Source organism: Bombina bombina, chromosome 7 (assembly GCF_027579735.1).
Source record: "Bombina bombina isolate aBomBom1 chromosome 7, aBomBom1.pri, whole genome shotgun sequence".
NCBI lineage: Eukaryota > Metazoa > Chordata > Amphibia > Anura > Bombinatoridae > Bombina > Bombina bombina.
In genome coordinates, this window is record NC_069505.1 from 166,403,232 (window position 1) to 166,421,059 (window position 17,828).

The following is a 17,828-nucleotide window of genomic DNA, read 5'->3' on the forward strand; positions in this document are numbered from 1 at the left end:
TCATCAAGTTGTTTAAAAATATGCAAATATTAAGAGAACTAATGAAATCTATTGTGATTTCCTTAAAAAAAGATCTGCAAGACTTATACTGTTGGAAAGGTTAGGCGATTACCTTTTCAACGGTGGGTCTTGGGGGTCTGTAGCTGCTTAGATGCCTGAGATACAGGCTTCTAAGCAGCATGCCCCCTTTCCCTATACCTTACAATGCCCATTTTAAATAAAGTTGTGCTGTGACATCATCGCGCAAAACGTGAAGCCCCATACAGGCCCGATTGCCGGGGTAGGAGCGGGTGGAAGCCTCCAGATCTCCCTCAAGGTAGGAGAGTGCTAGCGACGGCTCTGAGCCGTCGTTAGCACCTGAGTGAGACAATTTGTGACGGCTCATAGCCTTCGTTAGCACTCAAGAGTTTAAAGAGATTTAAAACCAACTCTTAGAAAGAATACACATATAGCACTCAGGGGTCAAACAGGTACATTAAGCTGTATAGCTAATTGTGAATACAACTTGTATAACACGCATTACATGGAAAATAGGAGAACAAAAACTAAAATTAAAATATATCTTTTATTGGGGTTACTAATAAAAATAGGAAAAGTGAACTTAATCACACTTAGGTACCTTACGTTTGATACGTAAGAGTTAAAGGAGAGAGTCACCATAGATTATTTCTTGTATATAGAGTTGACTCAGTGATTCGCAGCGTGGGTTAAAGTGGCTGGTTATATATATTGGCCTAAAGAACATCTTGATAAATAGCTATTCAGCTATAAATTACAAAAGTATGAATACGTCATCCGTAATGTAACCGGATGTAATATATTATAATATGTTATAGAAAGTCACTGGATATATCGTCGGTAATAGTCTAATGAAGGTTCCTATTATGTAGCACTAGTATATAGTATAATGGTTATTGAGTAAAATACATAAGAGCTTAGAAAGTTCTATGTAGAGTACAAAACAAGTAGAGCCGTGGTAAGGGTTGATCTAACTTCACTAGCTCCTGTAAATTACTAGTGCAGCGTTAGTGCGTTGGAATTATACTTGGTACATTTGTTCGTAACAGGCAATATCAGTTCAGATTTATCCTAATATCCTAGCTTTCTTTGGTGATTATACGTAGCGCTTCATGAAAGACCTGTAATAGCTTAGCTCAAGTGGTTCAGTAAATACATATGATGTGTTTCAATCATGCCACATAAAAAATATCTGTATAGACATTTTATTACTTGGCTAATCACACATTTTTTAATAACAGGCAATATCGGTTCAGATGTGTCCTGGTAATTTGGCTTGCTTAGGTAATTATACGTAATGTTTCATGCAAGACCTGAAAAAACTTGGCTCAAGGGGTTCCGTAAATACATGTAATGTGTATCAGTCAAGCCAAAGAATCTGCCGTTAACACTAAGTCACTGTATAAACATTATATTGCTCGTTGAATCACACATTTGCTAATAGCAGGCAATATCGGTTCAGATGTATTCTTGTAATTTAGATTACTTGGGTGATTATACATAACGCTTCATGCAAGACCTGTGAAAACTTGAGATCAAGTGGTTAAGTAAATACATGATATGTATCAATCATGCCACAGAATCAATATATGCCGTTAACACTGAGTCACTATATAAGTATTTGCTCGGGGGAAGCACTCCATTATATGCATCAGTAATTAAACTACAGTAAACATAAGGTAGCCTAAGGCTGTCTAAAAACACAGTAGCTTCTATGACTCCTCACCAGTACCCTAGCGCACCTAACATGTTTTGCCGTAAGTCGTCTTTTTCAAAGGGTGAACGAACCGCTGGGATTTAGGCTTTTTATAGCGTATTGGGTCACACCCCAATGTACGCGTCATCACTTGACAGCGAATCCAATTCGTATCCTGACAATTTTGTCTATTCAGAGCATTATAATACTCACTAAGCAGTTCATGCAACGAATAATAATTAATAACAGCAGAATTTCATGGTAATGGAGTTATTTTGTAGGTATGTAAATTGATTAATGATTATGGGAATTGCTTGCCAGATTTCATCTTGGGATTGTTATCGCATGCGGTCACTTGGTAGTATGATAAAGAAAATGAAACAAAAAAGAGAGAAGACACACATGAGTTACCCACTGATTCATTGACAAAAGCTGTAGGTCATTGTTAGTATATATATATATATATATAGTGTGTGGGTAATTTGAGTTCATAACAGTCATCCATAGAAATAAGATTGATTGAAGTGTAAAGATAAGAACCTAAATTTATGTAAACAGGCAGGTAACATTTGACGTGTAAAGAGTTGTGCCATTATGACCTAAATCTAGTGATAACTGGTGTTTGGATAAGTGTATATAAAGAGAAAGTCAATAGTTTTTGATAAGTGAATATAAAATTATACAACGCTTTTAAGGGAATTTGACTCATACAAAATCATTGAGTTTAATCATAAGTGCATGACTCTGGGTAATTGTACCTAGAATGTGTTAACCTAGTTAGTGCTCCAATATTAAGAAATAAATACGTGAGGATGAGGAAATACTGTATTGATTAAATTACCTAAATTTTTGGTTTAGCGGATTAGTGGGCACTGCAATGCCTATGGATAACTAACCAAAGGTATGTCCTTCTGTCCCACTCCAACCCTTGACAAATTTGAAACCATTAAAGATGTACACGTTTTTGTTAGAAAAATAGCACTAAAGAGATTCTACACGCACCAATCAAAACTAAATACCTCCAGTGAGGTATCAACAGTAAGAGAGAGATACCTTAGACATTTTAGAGGATCTGTTACAAGAAAATGAACAATCTGAGGACCAGCTAAATGAACCTCACAAAGAGATCGTGGAGGGACAAAATTAAAAATAAGTCTACATTCATGCCAAAACTAAACCAATGTTCACAATTACAAGTGATTAATGAAGTAGTATGTGACCAAATACTTCAATTATCAAATACACAACAAAATCTATCAAAAAAAGAACAAATGGCACTAAAAGATATGAAAACATGGAAACACGTCATAATAAGAAATTAGGACAAAGGTGGTAATAACATAGTTGTATGGCCTATGAACATGTACCGAAAAGAAACAAACAACTAAAAGATATTTCCTGTTATCAAAAACTTGGATTCAATTAATCACAAGAATACCTACAGAAATATATGAATTATCAACACGGCCAAATAGGACAACATAATCACAGCTAAGGAATACCAATTCTTGAAAGTAACTAATCCAACAGTAGCTACTTTCTACTTAATTCTGAAAATTCAAAAGAACATAAACCACCCTCCTGGACGTCCAATTGTCTCAGGCATTAATAGCCTTACAGAGAAGGCAAGCCAGTATGTAGATTTTAGACTCAGAGACTACCTTCCACAGATATCCTCATATGTGCAAGACACCACAGATGTCTTAGTTCAATTAGAGAATGTTCATCTTATGCCAACTACACTGTGTGCAGAATTATTAGGCAAATGAGTATTTTGACCACATCATCCTCTTTATGCATGTTGTCTTACTCCAAGCTGTATAGGCTCGAAAGCCTGCTACCAATTAAGCATATTAGGTGATGTGCATCTCTGTAATGAGAAGGGGTGTGGTCTAATGACATCAACACCCTATATCAGGTGTGCATAATTATTAGGCAACTTCCTTTCCTTCAGAGCTGCAACATCACTGGAGTGCCCAAAAGCACAAGGTGTGCAATACTCAGAGACATGGCTAAGGTAAGAAAGGCTGAAAGACGACCACCACTGAACAAGACACACAAGCTGAAACGTCAAGACTGGGCCAAGAAATATCTCAAGACTGATTTTTCTAAGGTTTTATGGACTGATGAAATGAGAGTGAGTCTTGATGGGCCAGATGGATGGGCCCATGGCTGGATTGGTAAAGGGCAGAGAGCTCCAGTCCGACTCAGACGCCAGCAAGGTGGAGGTGGAGTACTGGTTTGGGCTGGTATCATCAAAGATGAGCTTGTGGGGCCTTTTCGGGTTGAGGATGGAGTCAAGCTCAACTCCCAGTCCTACTGCCAGTTTCTGGAAGACACCTTCTTCAAGCAGTGGTACAGGAAGAAGTCTGCATCCTTCAAGAAAAACATGATTTTCATGCAGGACAATGCTCCATCACACGCGTCCAAGTACTCCACAGCGTGGCTGGCAAGAAAGGGTATAAAAGAAGGAAATCTAATGACATGGCCTCCTTGTTCACCTGATCTGAACCCCATTGAGAACCTGTGGTCCATCATCAAATGTGAGATTTACAAGGAGGGAAAACAGTACACCTCTCTGAACAGTGTCTGGGAGGCTGTGGTTGCTGCTGCACGCAATGTTGATGGTGAACAGATCAAAACACTGACAGAATCCATGGATGGCAGGCTTTTGAGTGTCCTTGCAAAGAAAGGTGGCTATATTGGTCACTGATTTGTTTTTGTTTTGTTTTTGAATGTCAGAAATGTATATTTGTGAATGTTGAGATGTTATATTGGTTTCACTGGTAAAAATAAATAATTGAAATGGGTATATATTTGTTTTTTGTTAAGTTGCCTAATAATTATGCACAGTAATAGTCACCTGCACACACAGATATCCCCCTAAAATAGCTATAACTAAAAACAAACTAAAAACTACTTCCAAAATTATTCAGCTTTGATATTAATGAGTTTTTTGGGTTCATTGAGAACATGGTTGTTGTTCAATAATAAAATTAATCCTCAAAAATACAACTTGCCTAATAATTCTGCACTCCCTGTACATGGTTAGTAACGGCAGATGTAGAATCTCTATACACGTGTATAAAACATGATTTAGGAATACAAGCAGTTAAATGGTTTCTATCAATGGGTTGAGAAGAAGGCCCCTCACATGATGACTTCATAGTACAACTACTGAGTTTCGTCCTCAAACACAACTTCATTACATTTAATAACTGCTCTTACCTACAAACTAGAGGTACTGCCATAGGCCCAGCATGTGCTTCCACCTATGCCAATTTATTTCTAGGCTGGTGGGAGCACAAATTTGCATTCTCAGATACCAATACAGAACACTTGAGAAAAATTACCCATAGGTAAGTTCTTACTCATGAGACGTAACTGCTCATCAGAGCAAAATTACTAAGAGCAAAATAACTCACTGAAAGACTGTTACTGAGAGGATATAGCCGAAGGTTGATTAAAAAAGCAGAATAAAGAGCCAAATGTACTAAAATACACAATCTGTTAAAGAAAAAGAATAAACCTAGACAAGAACAGATTAGGTTTATTTCAACCTATAACCCAAGTAGTAAACAAATTCTAAACATCTTACAGAACAGCTGGTATATCCTCAGATCTGATCCCATCCTATCACAAATCGTGGGGGATAAAGTACATTCAGGATTCAGGAGAACACGCAACCTGTAAGTCCAAGCCACTTAGAGGGCCCCAAAACAATGGGAGCTTCTTAACATGGCTCATTCAAATGCGGAACTTGCAGTACCTGTAGCTTCATGCTTAAAATACACAAAGTGATCACTTTAATAAAAATCACAAAATCAATACATACATGAATTGCCATACAGAGGGAGTTGTCTATGCCTTACAATGCAAATGTGAAGAACCTATGTTGGCATGACGACCAGAAAAATAAAAAGACGACTACAGGAGCATCTGAGAAATATTAAAAATGCTGCCAAAGATCTCAAAGCAGGAAAACAACTTGAGTCTGTAGCTCGCCATTTTTACAATAAACACAACTCTAAACAATCAGAGTTAAAGTGCTATGGCATCCAGAAAGTAAAAATGGGCATAAGAGGTGGAAATTTAGAAAAGACTCTGCTACAGGCAGAAAGCAGATGGATTTTTTTTTTATTAAATACAGTTCAACCTTTTGGACTAAATGAACAGAACAACTTTACTCAATTTCTCTAATTTAAACTGTAATAATGACAATCTAGCTGCCTCCTATCAGAGCAAATACCAGCAACATATATTAGTGTAACAGTATGAGAATTCTCGGAAAATACCAGCATTAAACATTTAATGACATCAAAAATATGAATCATCTATTTGGGAAAATAGATACTAGTTTAAAATTACAAGTATTGTCTGTAAGTACCAACAGTAGTAAAATATTGATACTATGGGGTCTATTTATCAAGCTCCAAATGGAGCTTGATGCCCTGTGTTTCTGGTGAGCCTTCAGGCTCACCAGAAACACAAGTTATGAAGCAGCGGTCTAAAGACCGATGCTCCATAACCTGTCCGTCTGCTCTGAGATGGCAGACAGACCGCTGAAAATCAACCCCATCCAATACGATCGGGTTGATTGACACCCCCTGCTGGCAGCCAATTGGCCGCGAATCTGCAGGGGGCGGCATTGCACCAGCAGTTCACAAGAACTGCTGGTGCAATGATAAATGCAGACAGCATATGCTGTCAGCATTTATCGATGTGTGGCGGACATGGTTCACTATAGCGGATCATGTCCATCTGCACAATGATAAATGGACCCCTATGCAGCAAACAAGAGATCAATGAGAATCCGTGCCAAAGGGATAACTAAGCCTTATTGTTATACTAGATATAGCTAAAAACAGGAGACACACTGAAACACATTGCAGTGCCCACTAATCCGCTGCAACCAAATTTTGTATAAGACCTTGATTGAGGTTATTTAATTAACACAGTATTTCCTCATCTTCACGTATTCACTTCTTAATATTGGAGCACTAACTAGGTTAACACATTCTTGGTACAATTACCCAGATTCATGCACTTATGATTAAACTCAATGATTCTGTATGAGTCAAATTCCCTTAAAAGCGTTGTATAATTTTATATTCACTTCTCACAAGCTATTGACTTTCTCTTTATATACACTTATTCAAACACCAGTTATCACTAGATTTACGTCATAATGACACAACCCTTTACACGTCAAATGTTACCTGCCTGTTTACATAAATTTAGGTTCTTATCTTTACACTTCAATCTTATTTCTATGGATGACTGTTATGAACTCAAATTACCCACACACTATATATATATATATATACTAACAATGACCTACAGCTTTTGTCAATGAATCAGTGGGTAACTCATGTGTGTCTTCTTCTCTCTCTTTTTTGTTTCATTTTCTTTATCATACTACCAAGTGACCGCATGCTATAATAATTCCAATATGATATCTGGCAAGCAATTCCCATGACAACTAATCAATGTACATACCTACAAAATAACTCCATTACCAAGAAATTCTGCTGTTATTAATTATTATTCGTTGCACAAATTGCTTAGCGAGTATTATAATGCTCTGAATAGTATACGAATTGGATTGGCTGTCAAGTGATGACGCGTACATTGGGGGTGTGACCCAATACGCTATAAAAAGCAGGCATCCTATCGGCGTGGTCACCCTTTGAAAAAGCTGACTTACAGCGAAGCATCTTAGGGACACTAGGGTACTGGTGAGGAGTCATAGGAGCTCCTGTGTTTTTAGACAGCCTTAGGCTACCTTACATTTACTGTAGTTTAATTACTGATGCATATGCTGAAGTGATTCTCAGAGCAAATACTTTTGTAGTGACTTAGTGTTAACGGCATATATTGATTCTGTGGCATGATTGATACATATCATGTATTTACTTAACCACTTGATCTCAAGTTTTCACAGGTCTTGCATGAAGCGTTATGTATAATCACCCAAGTAATCTAAATTACTAGAATACATCTGAACCGATATTGCCTGCTATTAGCAAATGTGTGATTCACCGAGCAATATAATGTTTATACAATGACTTAGTGATAACGGCAGATATTAATTCTGTGGCGTGACTGATTCACATTACATGTATTTACGGAACCCCTTGAGTCAAGTTTTTTCAGGTCTTGCATGAAGTGTTACGTATAATTACCTAAGCAAGCCAAATTACTAGGACACATCTGAACCGATATTGCCTGTTATTAATAAATGTGTGATTCGCCAAGTAATACAATGTCTATACAGATATTTTTTATGCGGCATGATTGACACACATCATATTTACTGAACCACTTGAGCTAAGCTATTACAGGTCTTGCATGAAGCGCTACGTATAATCACCAAAGAAAGCTAGGATACTAGGATATATCTGAACTGATATTGCCTCTTACCAACAAATGTACCAAGTATAATTCCCACGCACTAACGCTGCACTAGTAATTCACAGGAGCTCTACTTGTTCTGTACTCTTAATAGAACTTTCTAAGCTCTTATGTATGTTACTCAATAACCATATTATATACTAGTGCTACGTAATGGGAACCTTCATTAGACTATTACCGACGATATATCCAGTGACTTTCTATAACATATTATAATATATTACATCCTAAGTAATACATAAGTTTCTATTACATTACGGTTGACGTATTCATACTTTTGTAAGTTATAGCTGAATAGCTATTTATCAAGAGGTTCTTTAGGCCAATATATATATAACCAGCCGCTTTAACCCACGCTGCGAATCACTGAGTCAACTCTATATACAAGAAACAATCTATGGTGTCTCTCTCCTTTAACCCTTACCTATCCAACGTAAGGTACCTAAGTGTGATTTTAAGTTCACTTTTCCTATTTTTATTAGTAGACCCAATAAAAGTTATATTTTAATTTTAGTGTTTGTTCTCGCATTTTCCATGTAATGCGTGTTATACAAGTTGTAGTCACCGTTAGCTCTACAGCTTAATATACCTGTCTGACCCCTGAGTGCTATATGTGTATTCTTTCTAAGAGTTTGTCTCTTTACCTCGCTTTAAGCTCTTGTATAGTGTGTCACATTGTCTCATAGTGTGACAGCTCTGCAAATGTTTGTTATGGCTAAATCCCTGTTACTGAAAAAAAAAGAATCAGAAGTTTCCATCCCAACAAATATGCCCGTTTATGGGGATTAACATCTATACTGAACCAGTTCACACATTTGGCTGTAAAGCATTCCCTTCTGTAATTTAAAAAACTATGCATTTGGGGCTATATCAATATGTATGAGGTGAAAACATTTTATCAAATTTGGGGAGAACATACACACTTGACTGTAGTCTGTTGCTTTCTATAAATACAAATTCACAGAACAGGAAATGAATATAAAACCTGGTCCTTATCTAGAGAGTTCTCCAATCTCACTAACTTACTCAAGCAGACATCATTTTGTAACTAGGCACTTATTCACCTTTATCTGCTATGAATGGATACAATTTGTGAACACAAAAATGATGTAAATACCCATAAAGCACTCTTTCTTCTAGTGAAGCATGCAGCTATTGATATCATACTATTTGGTAAAGAGACTCTGGGTTCCAGCGGGTTTTCAGATGATTAATTCATTTGGCTTTCAGACAAGAACTGGTCTATTCTCCTGCTCAGTATCAGCATTTACATCCTCTGCATAATGTGACACATTTATCTTGTATAGTGATATCCCAAAAAGCTTTCAATGGAAAAATTAATACTTTGAGGAAAAACATAACGCAAATTAATTAAAACTTCAAGACAACAATTAAAAAAAAATTAAAAAATGAATTAATCTACTAAACAACTTGTTTTGAGCACATATACAGAAATAAACCTTATAAAAAAAACTAGTGAATGACATTATGTTTTTGTCCATTAGCCTAGCAGAAGAAAAATAGCCATAACAATCTTCTCAAGCCTTATTTTCAGCACTTTAAAGGGACAGTATAGTCAAAATTAAAGTTTTATGATTCAGATAGGGCATGCAATTTTAAACAACTTTGCAATTTAATTTTATCAAATTTGCTTTGTTTTCTTGGTATTCTTTGTTGAAAGCTAAAGCTAGGTAGGCTCATATGCTAATTTCTAAGCCCTTGAAGGCTGCCTCTTATCTCAATGCATTTTGACAGGGTTTTTTACAGCTAGACAGTGCTAGTTCATGTGTGCCAAATAGATAACGTGCTCACTCCAGTGAAGTTATATACAAATTTAGAGCATGAACTGTTTTAATCTGAACACTTTTACATCCTGTTTTTTTTCAAGTAAAAAAAGAAATCAGAATAAATATTTGTAAACTATATATGTTTATTTAATTGCAAACAAAAAATATTAACCTTTATGTTTGTTTTATCACATTTTATTGTTATGTTTGATTTTACTAGGTAATGGGTTAAACGTCACAGCCTGTTATGCACATAATGTATCCATCTACCGCTATATAAATCTAATAACAGATGAAAACAAGGCAGTGAAATTGGTCTCATATATTATGAAACACTTTATCAATTTGTAATGTTGAGTTACTTTGCATTTGGTTTATTATTGAGGTCTGTTTCTCTTTATTTTGAGAGCACACAAATATAAATCTGGCTATGTTCATGCATTTTTTCATTGTAGAAACAGGAAATGCTGATGTTGCTATTCTTATCAATAATGTGTATCAAAGGCATTATTAAAGGGATACTAAAACCCAACTTTTTTCTTTCATTATTCAGATAAAGCATGCAATTTTAAACTTTCTAATGTACTCCTATTATCAATTTTTCTTTGTTCTCTTGCTATCTTTATTTAAAAAGCAGGAATGTAAAGCTTAGAAGCCGGCCCATTTTTGGTTCAGAACCTGAGTTAGGCACGCTTATTGGTGGCGAAATGTAGTCAACAATAAGCAAGCGCTATCCAGAGTGCTAAACCTAAAATGGGCCGGCTCCTAAGCTTTACATTCCTGCTTTTTAAATAAAGATAGCAAGAGAAAAAGAAAAATTGATAATAGGAGTAAATTAGAAAGTTGCTTAAAATTGCTCTGTCTGAACCATGAAAGAAAAATTTGGATTTAGTATCCCTTTAACAGCAATTCATTGAGAAGACAATGGATTCAAATGTTGGTTTAAATGGCAAGTAGTAAAAATGACTGACAGATTGGAATCTATAACAAAAGTGTTGTAGAAAAAAATGATGAACTACTCCTATCAATTCTGTATAATCAACAATTAACCCAAACGTATCCAAATCTCTGATACCTGGTTTCTTCTTGGTACTTCCATCGTTGATGTATATCATCAGGATTTCTATCCACTAATATCACATTGACTCCTGCATGAACCTCGGCCCCAGCCACCCCTACAACTAGGTCAGGGAACGTACAACTAATGATCTGTCCATCCACATATTCAAACTGTTGATGGTGAATCTGTTGGAATGTAATAACCTTTCTCTTGTACCTGTTGAAATATTCATTGATTAGACTAAATCTGAAGGTGGCAGAATACATTTAAATATACACATATATAATTAATCTGACCTCCTTTGTAAAGGCTTAGTAAATAAAATAAAAAAATTCTAAAAAACAGTTAACTAATGAGATAAAGCAAAAAACAAATGGCTAGATTACGAGTTTTGCGGTAAGAGCTGCTCGGTACTAACTTGCAAGTTATTGACACCGCTCACCTCCCTCTAGCGCTGCTATAACAGTTTTTCAAAAACCGGCGTTAGCATGCAATATTGCAGCGTAAAGCAAAATTGAGCTCCATACCGCACTCCAATACCAGCGCTGCGATGAGCTGGTTTTACATGCTCGTGCACGATTTCCCCATAGACGTCAATGGGGAGAGCCGGCTGAAAAAAAGCCTAACACCTGCAATAAAGCAGCGTAAAGCTCCGTAACGCAGCCCCATTGATTCCTATGGGGAAGGAAAATTTATGTTTACACCTAACACCCTAACATAAACCCAGAGTCTAAAACCCCTAATCTGCCGCCCCCGACATCGCCTATACCTACATTACACTTATTAACCCCTAATCTGCCGCCCCCGACATCGCCGCCACCTACATTATACTTATTAACCCCTAATCTGCCACCCCCCGACATCACCGCTACCTACATTATACTTATTAACCCCTAATCTGCCGCCCCCAATGTCGCCGCCACCCACCTACACTTATTAACCCCTAATCTGTTGCCCCCAATGTCGCCGCCACCTACCTACATTTATTAACCTCTAATCTTCTGCCCCCCCGCCACTATACTAAAGTTATTAACCCCTAACCCTAAGTCTAACCCTTGTTTGGCAAATGTCTCTGCTGTTATAGTATTCTGCTAAATTTATTCTAATCTGCAGTTTCAGGGGGATGTATCCAACATGGCTGGCTTAAAAGATGAGAAGAGTCTCACAAACCTTTAATGTATGTTGACCATTGTGACCTTTAATGCATCTTGACCAAGGTAGCTCATGAATAGTGTTTTATTTTATTACTAGTCCTAAAGCCCTTGTACACGGGCCATTTTTTGCAGTACATCGGTCCCACCCCTTGGCTCTCTCTCTATCCCCCCTCTCTTTTGCTCTCTCTTTCTCCCCTCTCTTTTACTCTCTCTCTCCCCCCTCTCTTTTACTCTCTCTCTCCCCCCTCTCTTTTGCTCTCTCTCTCCCCCCTCTCTTTTGCTCTCTCTCTCTCCCCCCTCTCTTTTGCTCTCTCTCTCTCCCCCCTCTCTTTTGCTCTCTCTCCCTCTTTTGCTGTGTCTCTCCCTCTCTTTTGCTCTCTCTCTCCCCCCCTCTTTTGCTGTGTCTCTCCCTCTCTTTTGCTCTCTCTCTCCCCCTCTTTTGCTGTCTCTCTCTCCCCCTCTTTTGCTCTCTCTCTTCCCCCTCTTGTTTGCTCTCTCTCCTCTCGTTTGTTCTCTCTTTCTCCCCTCTCTTTTGCTCTCTCTCTCCCCTCTCTTTTACTCTCTCTCTCCCCCCTCTCTTTTACTCTCTCTCTCCCCCCTCTCTTTTGCTCTCTCTCTCCCCCCCTCTCTTTTGCTCTCTCTTCCCCCTCTCTTTTGCTCTCTCTCCCCCCCTCTCTTTTGCTCTCTCTCCCTCTTTTGCTGTGTCTATCCCTCTATTTTGCTCTCTCTCTCTCCCCCTCTTTTGCTGTCTCTCTCTCCCCCTCTTTTGCTCTCTCTCTTCCACCTCTTGTTTGCTCTCTCTCCTCTCATTTGCTCTCTCCCTCTCTTTTGCTCTTTCTCCCCCTCTCTTTTGCGCTCTCTCTCCCCCTCTCTTTTGCAGTCTCTCCCCCTCTCTTTTGTGCTCTCTCCCCCCCCTCTCTTTTGTGCTCTCTCCCCCCTCTCTTATGTGCTCTCTCCCCCTCTCTTTTGCGCTCTCTCCCTCTCTCTTTTGCTCTTTCTCCCCCCTCTCTTTTGCTCTCTCTCCCTCTTTTGCTGTCTCTCTCCCTCTCTTTTGCTCTCTCTCTCCCCCTCTTTTGCTCTCTCTCTTCCCCCTCTTGTTTGCTCTCTCTCCTCTCGTTTGCTCTCTCTCTCCTCTTGTTTTCTCTCTCCCTCTCTTTTGCTCTCTCTCCCCCTCTCTTTTGCGCTCTCTCCCCCCGCTCTTTTGCGCTCTCCCCCCTCTCTTTTGTGCACCCTCCCCTCTCTCTTTTGCTGTCTCTCTCCCCCCTCTTTTGTGCACTCTCCCCCTCTCTTTTGTGCTCTCTCCCCCTCTCTTTTGCTGTCTCTCTCGCCCCTCTCTTTTTCTGTCTCTCTCCCCCTCTTTTGCTGTCTCTATCCCCCTCTCTTTTGCTGTCTCTCTCCCCCCTCTCTTTTGCTGTCTCTCTCCCCCCTCTCTTTTGCTGTCTTTCTCCCTCCTCTCTTTTGCTGTCTCTCTTCCCCCTCTCTTTTGCTGTCTCTCTCCCCCCTCTCTTTTGCTGTCTCTCTCCCCCATCTCTTTTGCTGTCTCTCTCCCCCATCTCTTTTGCTGTCTCTCTCCCCCTTTCTCTTTTGCTGTCTCTCTCTCTCCTTCTCTCTATCCCCCCTCTTCTGCTCTCTCTATCCACCCTCTTCTGCTCTCTCTATCCCCCCTCTTTAGATCTCTCTGTCTCTCTGCAGACGCCCCGGCATCTGGCCCGTCTGGCCCCGCCCACATCATGCCCGGCCCCGTCCATGTCACGCCGGCTACGCCCACGTCACACCCGCCTGGTCACGCCCACTCCACCACACGATGCCAGGTCAGTTGGAAGGCCAGGTGTGTTTGTCCTCGCGCGCAGTCTCTACTGCGCATGACAGCTTGGCCTTTTATTATATAGGATAACTGTTTTGCTAAAATTGTATAACCCTACAATAAGAAGTGCCCCCACTAGTTGTATGCAAAGTGTAAATGCTACATATGTAAGAATAAGCTCTGGGTATCCATATTAAGCATGACAGCTTCGGACAAACACACTTGGCCTTTTATTATATAGGATAACTGTTTTGCTAAAATTGTATAACCCTACAATAAGAAGTGCCCCCGCTAGTTGTATGCAAAGTGTAAATGCTACATATGTAAGAATAAGCTCTGGGTATCCATATTAAAAATAATACAGATCTGTCCTATTTCTTTTTTTTCACAGAGGAGAGTTTTCCTGAAGTATATCAGTCTGGTTCCACCTAAAAGGTCCGGACCAGCTCTAAAAACCAGACAGTCCTCCTCCAAATGAGGAACATGGCAACCCCAGACAATTGTTTCAGCCTTCTGTTGGTCTCATCAATGAGGTGCAGCCATAGGCACATAAAGTAAGGAGTTCATGTTTGCTTTCCCCTACCATTACAGAGACTTTTCCCACGATCAGAATAGAAATATATGCCTTGCTAAAAGAGGCTTTTCCCAGGTGGTAACCTCCTAAAGAACAAGCTACTGAGCTGTTTATGCCTGGTTGAGTGCTTCTCTCTGTGTATATATATCAACCTAACAGGAACAAAGACATGATCTTCCCTTACACCAATGTATATTTTAACAACAAACTTTAGTCTTTGCATAATGTGAAGTTTCATCTAATAAGTAATAAATATGTGATGAAATGAATCCTGTGGAAGCAAGGATAGAAAGAGGCGCAACATAGGATAATAACGTTTGGAAACAACACATACACGGCGGTACATTACTAAACACTGGAGTATCCTTACCAAAGACCCCATTTTGGGTAACCTGATAGGCCAAAAAAGCCCCTAATCTTAAAACTATTTTAGCTCCTAGCAAAATTGTCAAACACCAAAAGATAAATGTCCCTATAGGTACTATGATAAGATCACTACCCCATGGCTCTTTTAAATGTAAAGTCAGCAGATGCAAATTATGTAATCATATTGTACATAATAATAAGATCTTTAAATCCAATGTGACTGGACGTAAATATTCCATAATTGGTCATGTATCATGTGCCTCCCAGTATGTAGTTTATCTTCTATCTTGTACATGTGGGGTCCAATACTTTGGTTGCACCTGTAGAAGATTTAGTATTAGATGGTCAGAGCACCAATGCAACATGAAAAATAATTATAGGAGCCATAGTGTCCCCAGACACTGTAATTTAATACATAATGGTGACACTAATTGTTTCTCTATTACTCCCATAGAAATCATCCCAAATTCTCATCTTTACAATCGGTTCTATAGATTGAGACAGAGAGAGACCTACTGGATCCATGTGCTTAAGAGTATGCACCCAGATAGTCTCAATCTCAATATCGACCTGGCTGCATTCCAATAATTACCTCATCTAGCACATCTGGATCCAGGTGTCCCTCTCTCTCACACATCTGTACATATTTCATATGTTGTCTGATCATCTACTAGGTACATTTTTAATAAATATATCACTCTATCTGCCTTAATTAGTAGATTTTTACTAGTAGATTTCTATTAGCTTACAGTCCGATATGGTCTTCCTCTGTCTATAATGATCTATCCCTAGGTATCAATATCTGCCTGAATTATTGGTGGATTTATATTGGCTTACAGTCTGTTATGGTCCTCCTTTGTCTTTCATGTTCTATTCTTAGGTCCTAATATGTATCTAAACCTAGGGCTAGACTTCTCCCCTAGGTTGTATCACTGCCTACCGACTGTCGCTAAGATTAATCCATATACATATCCCTGCACCAATACATCTGTAGCAACAATACACAATAGTCCCACATTGAGCACGTATGTAATGTTTTGTGTCATTAGAGGATGCCTATAGTTTAGTAATGCCACTAGAAGTTTGAATCAGAGTTAGTTATGTAGCAAGATGTTATCGAGATTTATAAAGGATCTTCTGTGATGGCCTGCCCACCCTTTAGATAAATTTAACAAAGAGTTTACTATTCTTTTATGATCTGATAGGTTCTAATGCATTTGTATCACCTACCCATGTATTCTTATTGAGTACAACAGATATGGTGATTACCTATATTATTATATAGGTTACATACTCCTTTGCCGGTTTTGATTTTTGGTCTCTATTGGGGTATTTATGACGGGTCTGTCTTTTGTTTTTAACTGAGTGATATGATATATATATATATATATATATATATATAATGGTAACAAAAACTTGCACTCACTGGACTTTTTCAAACAACAAAAAAATTTTTTTAATGTAACGTTTCGGAGACAAAGTATCCCCTTCCTCAGACGCTCCTCAGGTCTGAGGAAGGGGATACTTTGTCTCCGAAACGTTACATTAAAAATTTTTTTTTGGTGTTTGAAAAAGTCCAGTGAGTGCAAGTTTTTGTTACCATTATCTACTACCTACTAGCACCCTGGCTGATGAAATTTGAAGTGAGAGTGCTCATCCTGGAACTATATATATATATATATATATATATATATATATGTTCTATGAACTGATATCTATGCAATCTATCAGTTTATAATATGTGTATATATTTTGTATCGGTTTGTATAGTCTCTTATGTATAATTTAGTATTCTTTTATCATGTATATTCAGTATGTTTTATTCACTATGCTATCCTGTCATGGCTAGCGTCTCATTACACACTTTATATCCTTCAAGTCACTCCCTCTGTGAGGATTTTTTACGAGTCATTATCTATTATGACGCAAGAGGGGTGTGTACTGATATGGCCCCATGATTGGCTAACATGTTTTTTAAATAGAGCAAGTAGTTCATATTCATTTTTACAGTCTGATGAAATGGCATTTTTCTTTGCTGAGAAACGCGTTGCTGTATCTATAGTGTGCCAATAAAGTTTGCAATTTTAATATCACTTGCTCTTTCATCACTCACTAATCGTTATATATGATTTTATGAACTTATTGTATCTACCTTGTCGGATCCTGTGTGTTGCCCTCACAACACCTTGATACTGATATTTGGATGACTACTACTCCTTGAGGATATCTCCGCTGCGGTTGTTGGTGCTTCTATAAACGTGACCTGAGGCTGGTGTGTGGACGTATTTGCCTTGAGTCTTTCGGGCGACTGTATTGGTCCCGTATTGCTCAGTGGGGCACTCCGGTTGTGCCGCCGTGTATGTGAGTAGCCATCCTCAGGGGGGCTCATCTGTTATCGTCTGTGTTGTTTCCAAACGTTATTATCCTATGTGGCGCCTCTTTCTATCCTTGCTTCCACAGGATTCATTTCATCACACCTAACTATCAAGAGTGCTGCCGGATTCTTTCTATCCAATGAACTTACACTAGCGCACCTATCAAGGTTCTAGTTTTACTGGATAAATAATATGTGACCTTTGTACTGCGGTACAGTTCTAAATTTTGAAATATAGCCTTACAATAGGACAAGTGAACCTTGTAGAAGGGACATAGTCTTCTCTACTGCTAGGAGGAGGCAAATATTCCCAAACCACAAGAGCCCTATAAAACCTTCCACCTCACACATATCTCCGTCTTTACTGACTACCGCTGGAGGTGGTTGTAGAATGAAGATGCGCATTTGATTCTTCAGAGAGAAGGGGTTTTCAGTCTATATTAAGGTCCAGTTTCCCCTCAGAGTACAGTGGTTGTCAGAGGGATGTATGTGGGGTATGGTTTGTGATTCTTTTTTCGTCTTATGGTGAATTTTTAATAAGCCTTCCAAAGTTGGTCGCAGGGATTTGTCCTTTGTCTCCC

General features: G+C 38.6%; 1 protein-coding gene across 1 annotated transcript in view; it reads right to left on the reverse strand.

The window, feature by feature from the left end:
• The window catches only part of DCDC1 (doublecortin domain containing 1), a 229,007-nt gene that overhangs the window by 120,760 nt on the left and 90,419 nt on the right, over positions 1-17,828 (reverse strand). The window contains exon 7 of the mRNA XM_053689318.1: positions 10,991-11,221. Within this exon, the coding sequence (XP_053545293.1) occupies positions 10,991-11,221 (231 nt within the window). The remainder of the gene's footprint in view (positions 1-10,990; positions 11,222-17,828) is intronic.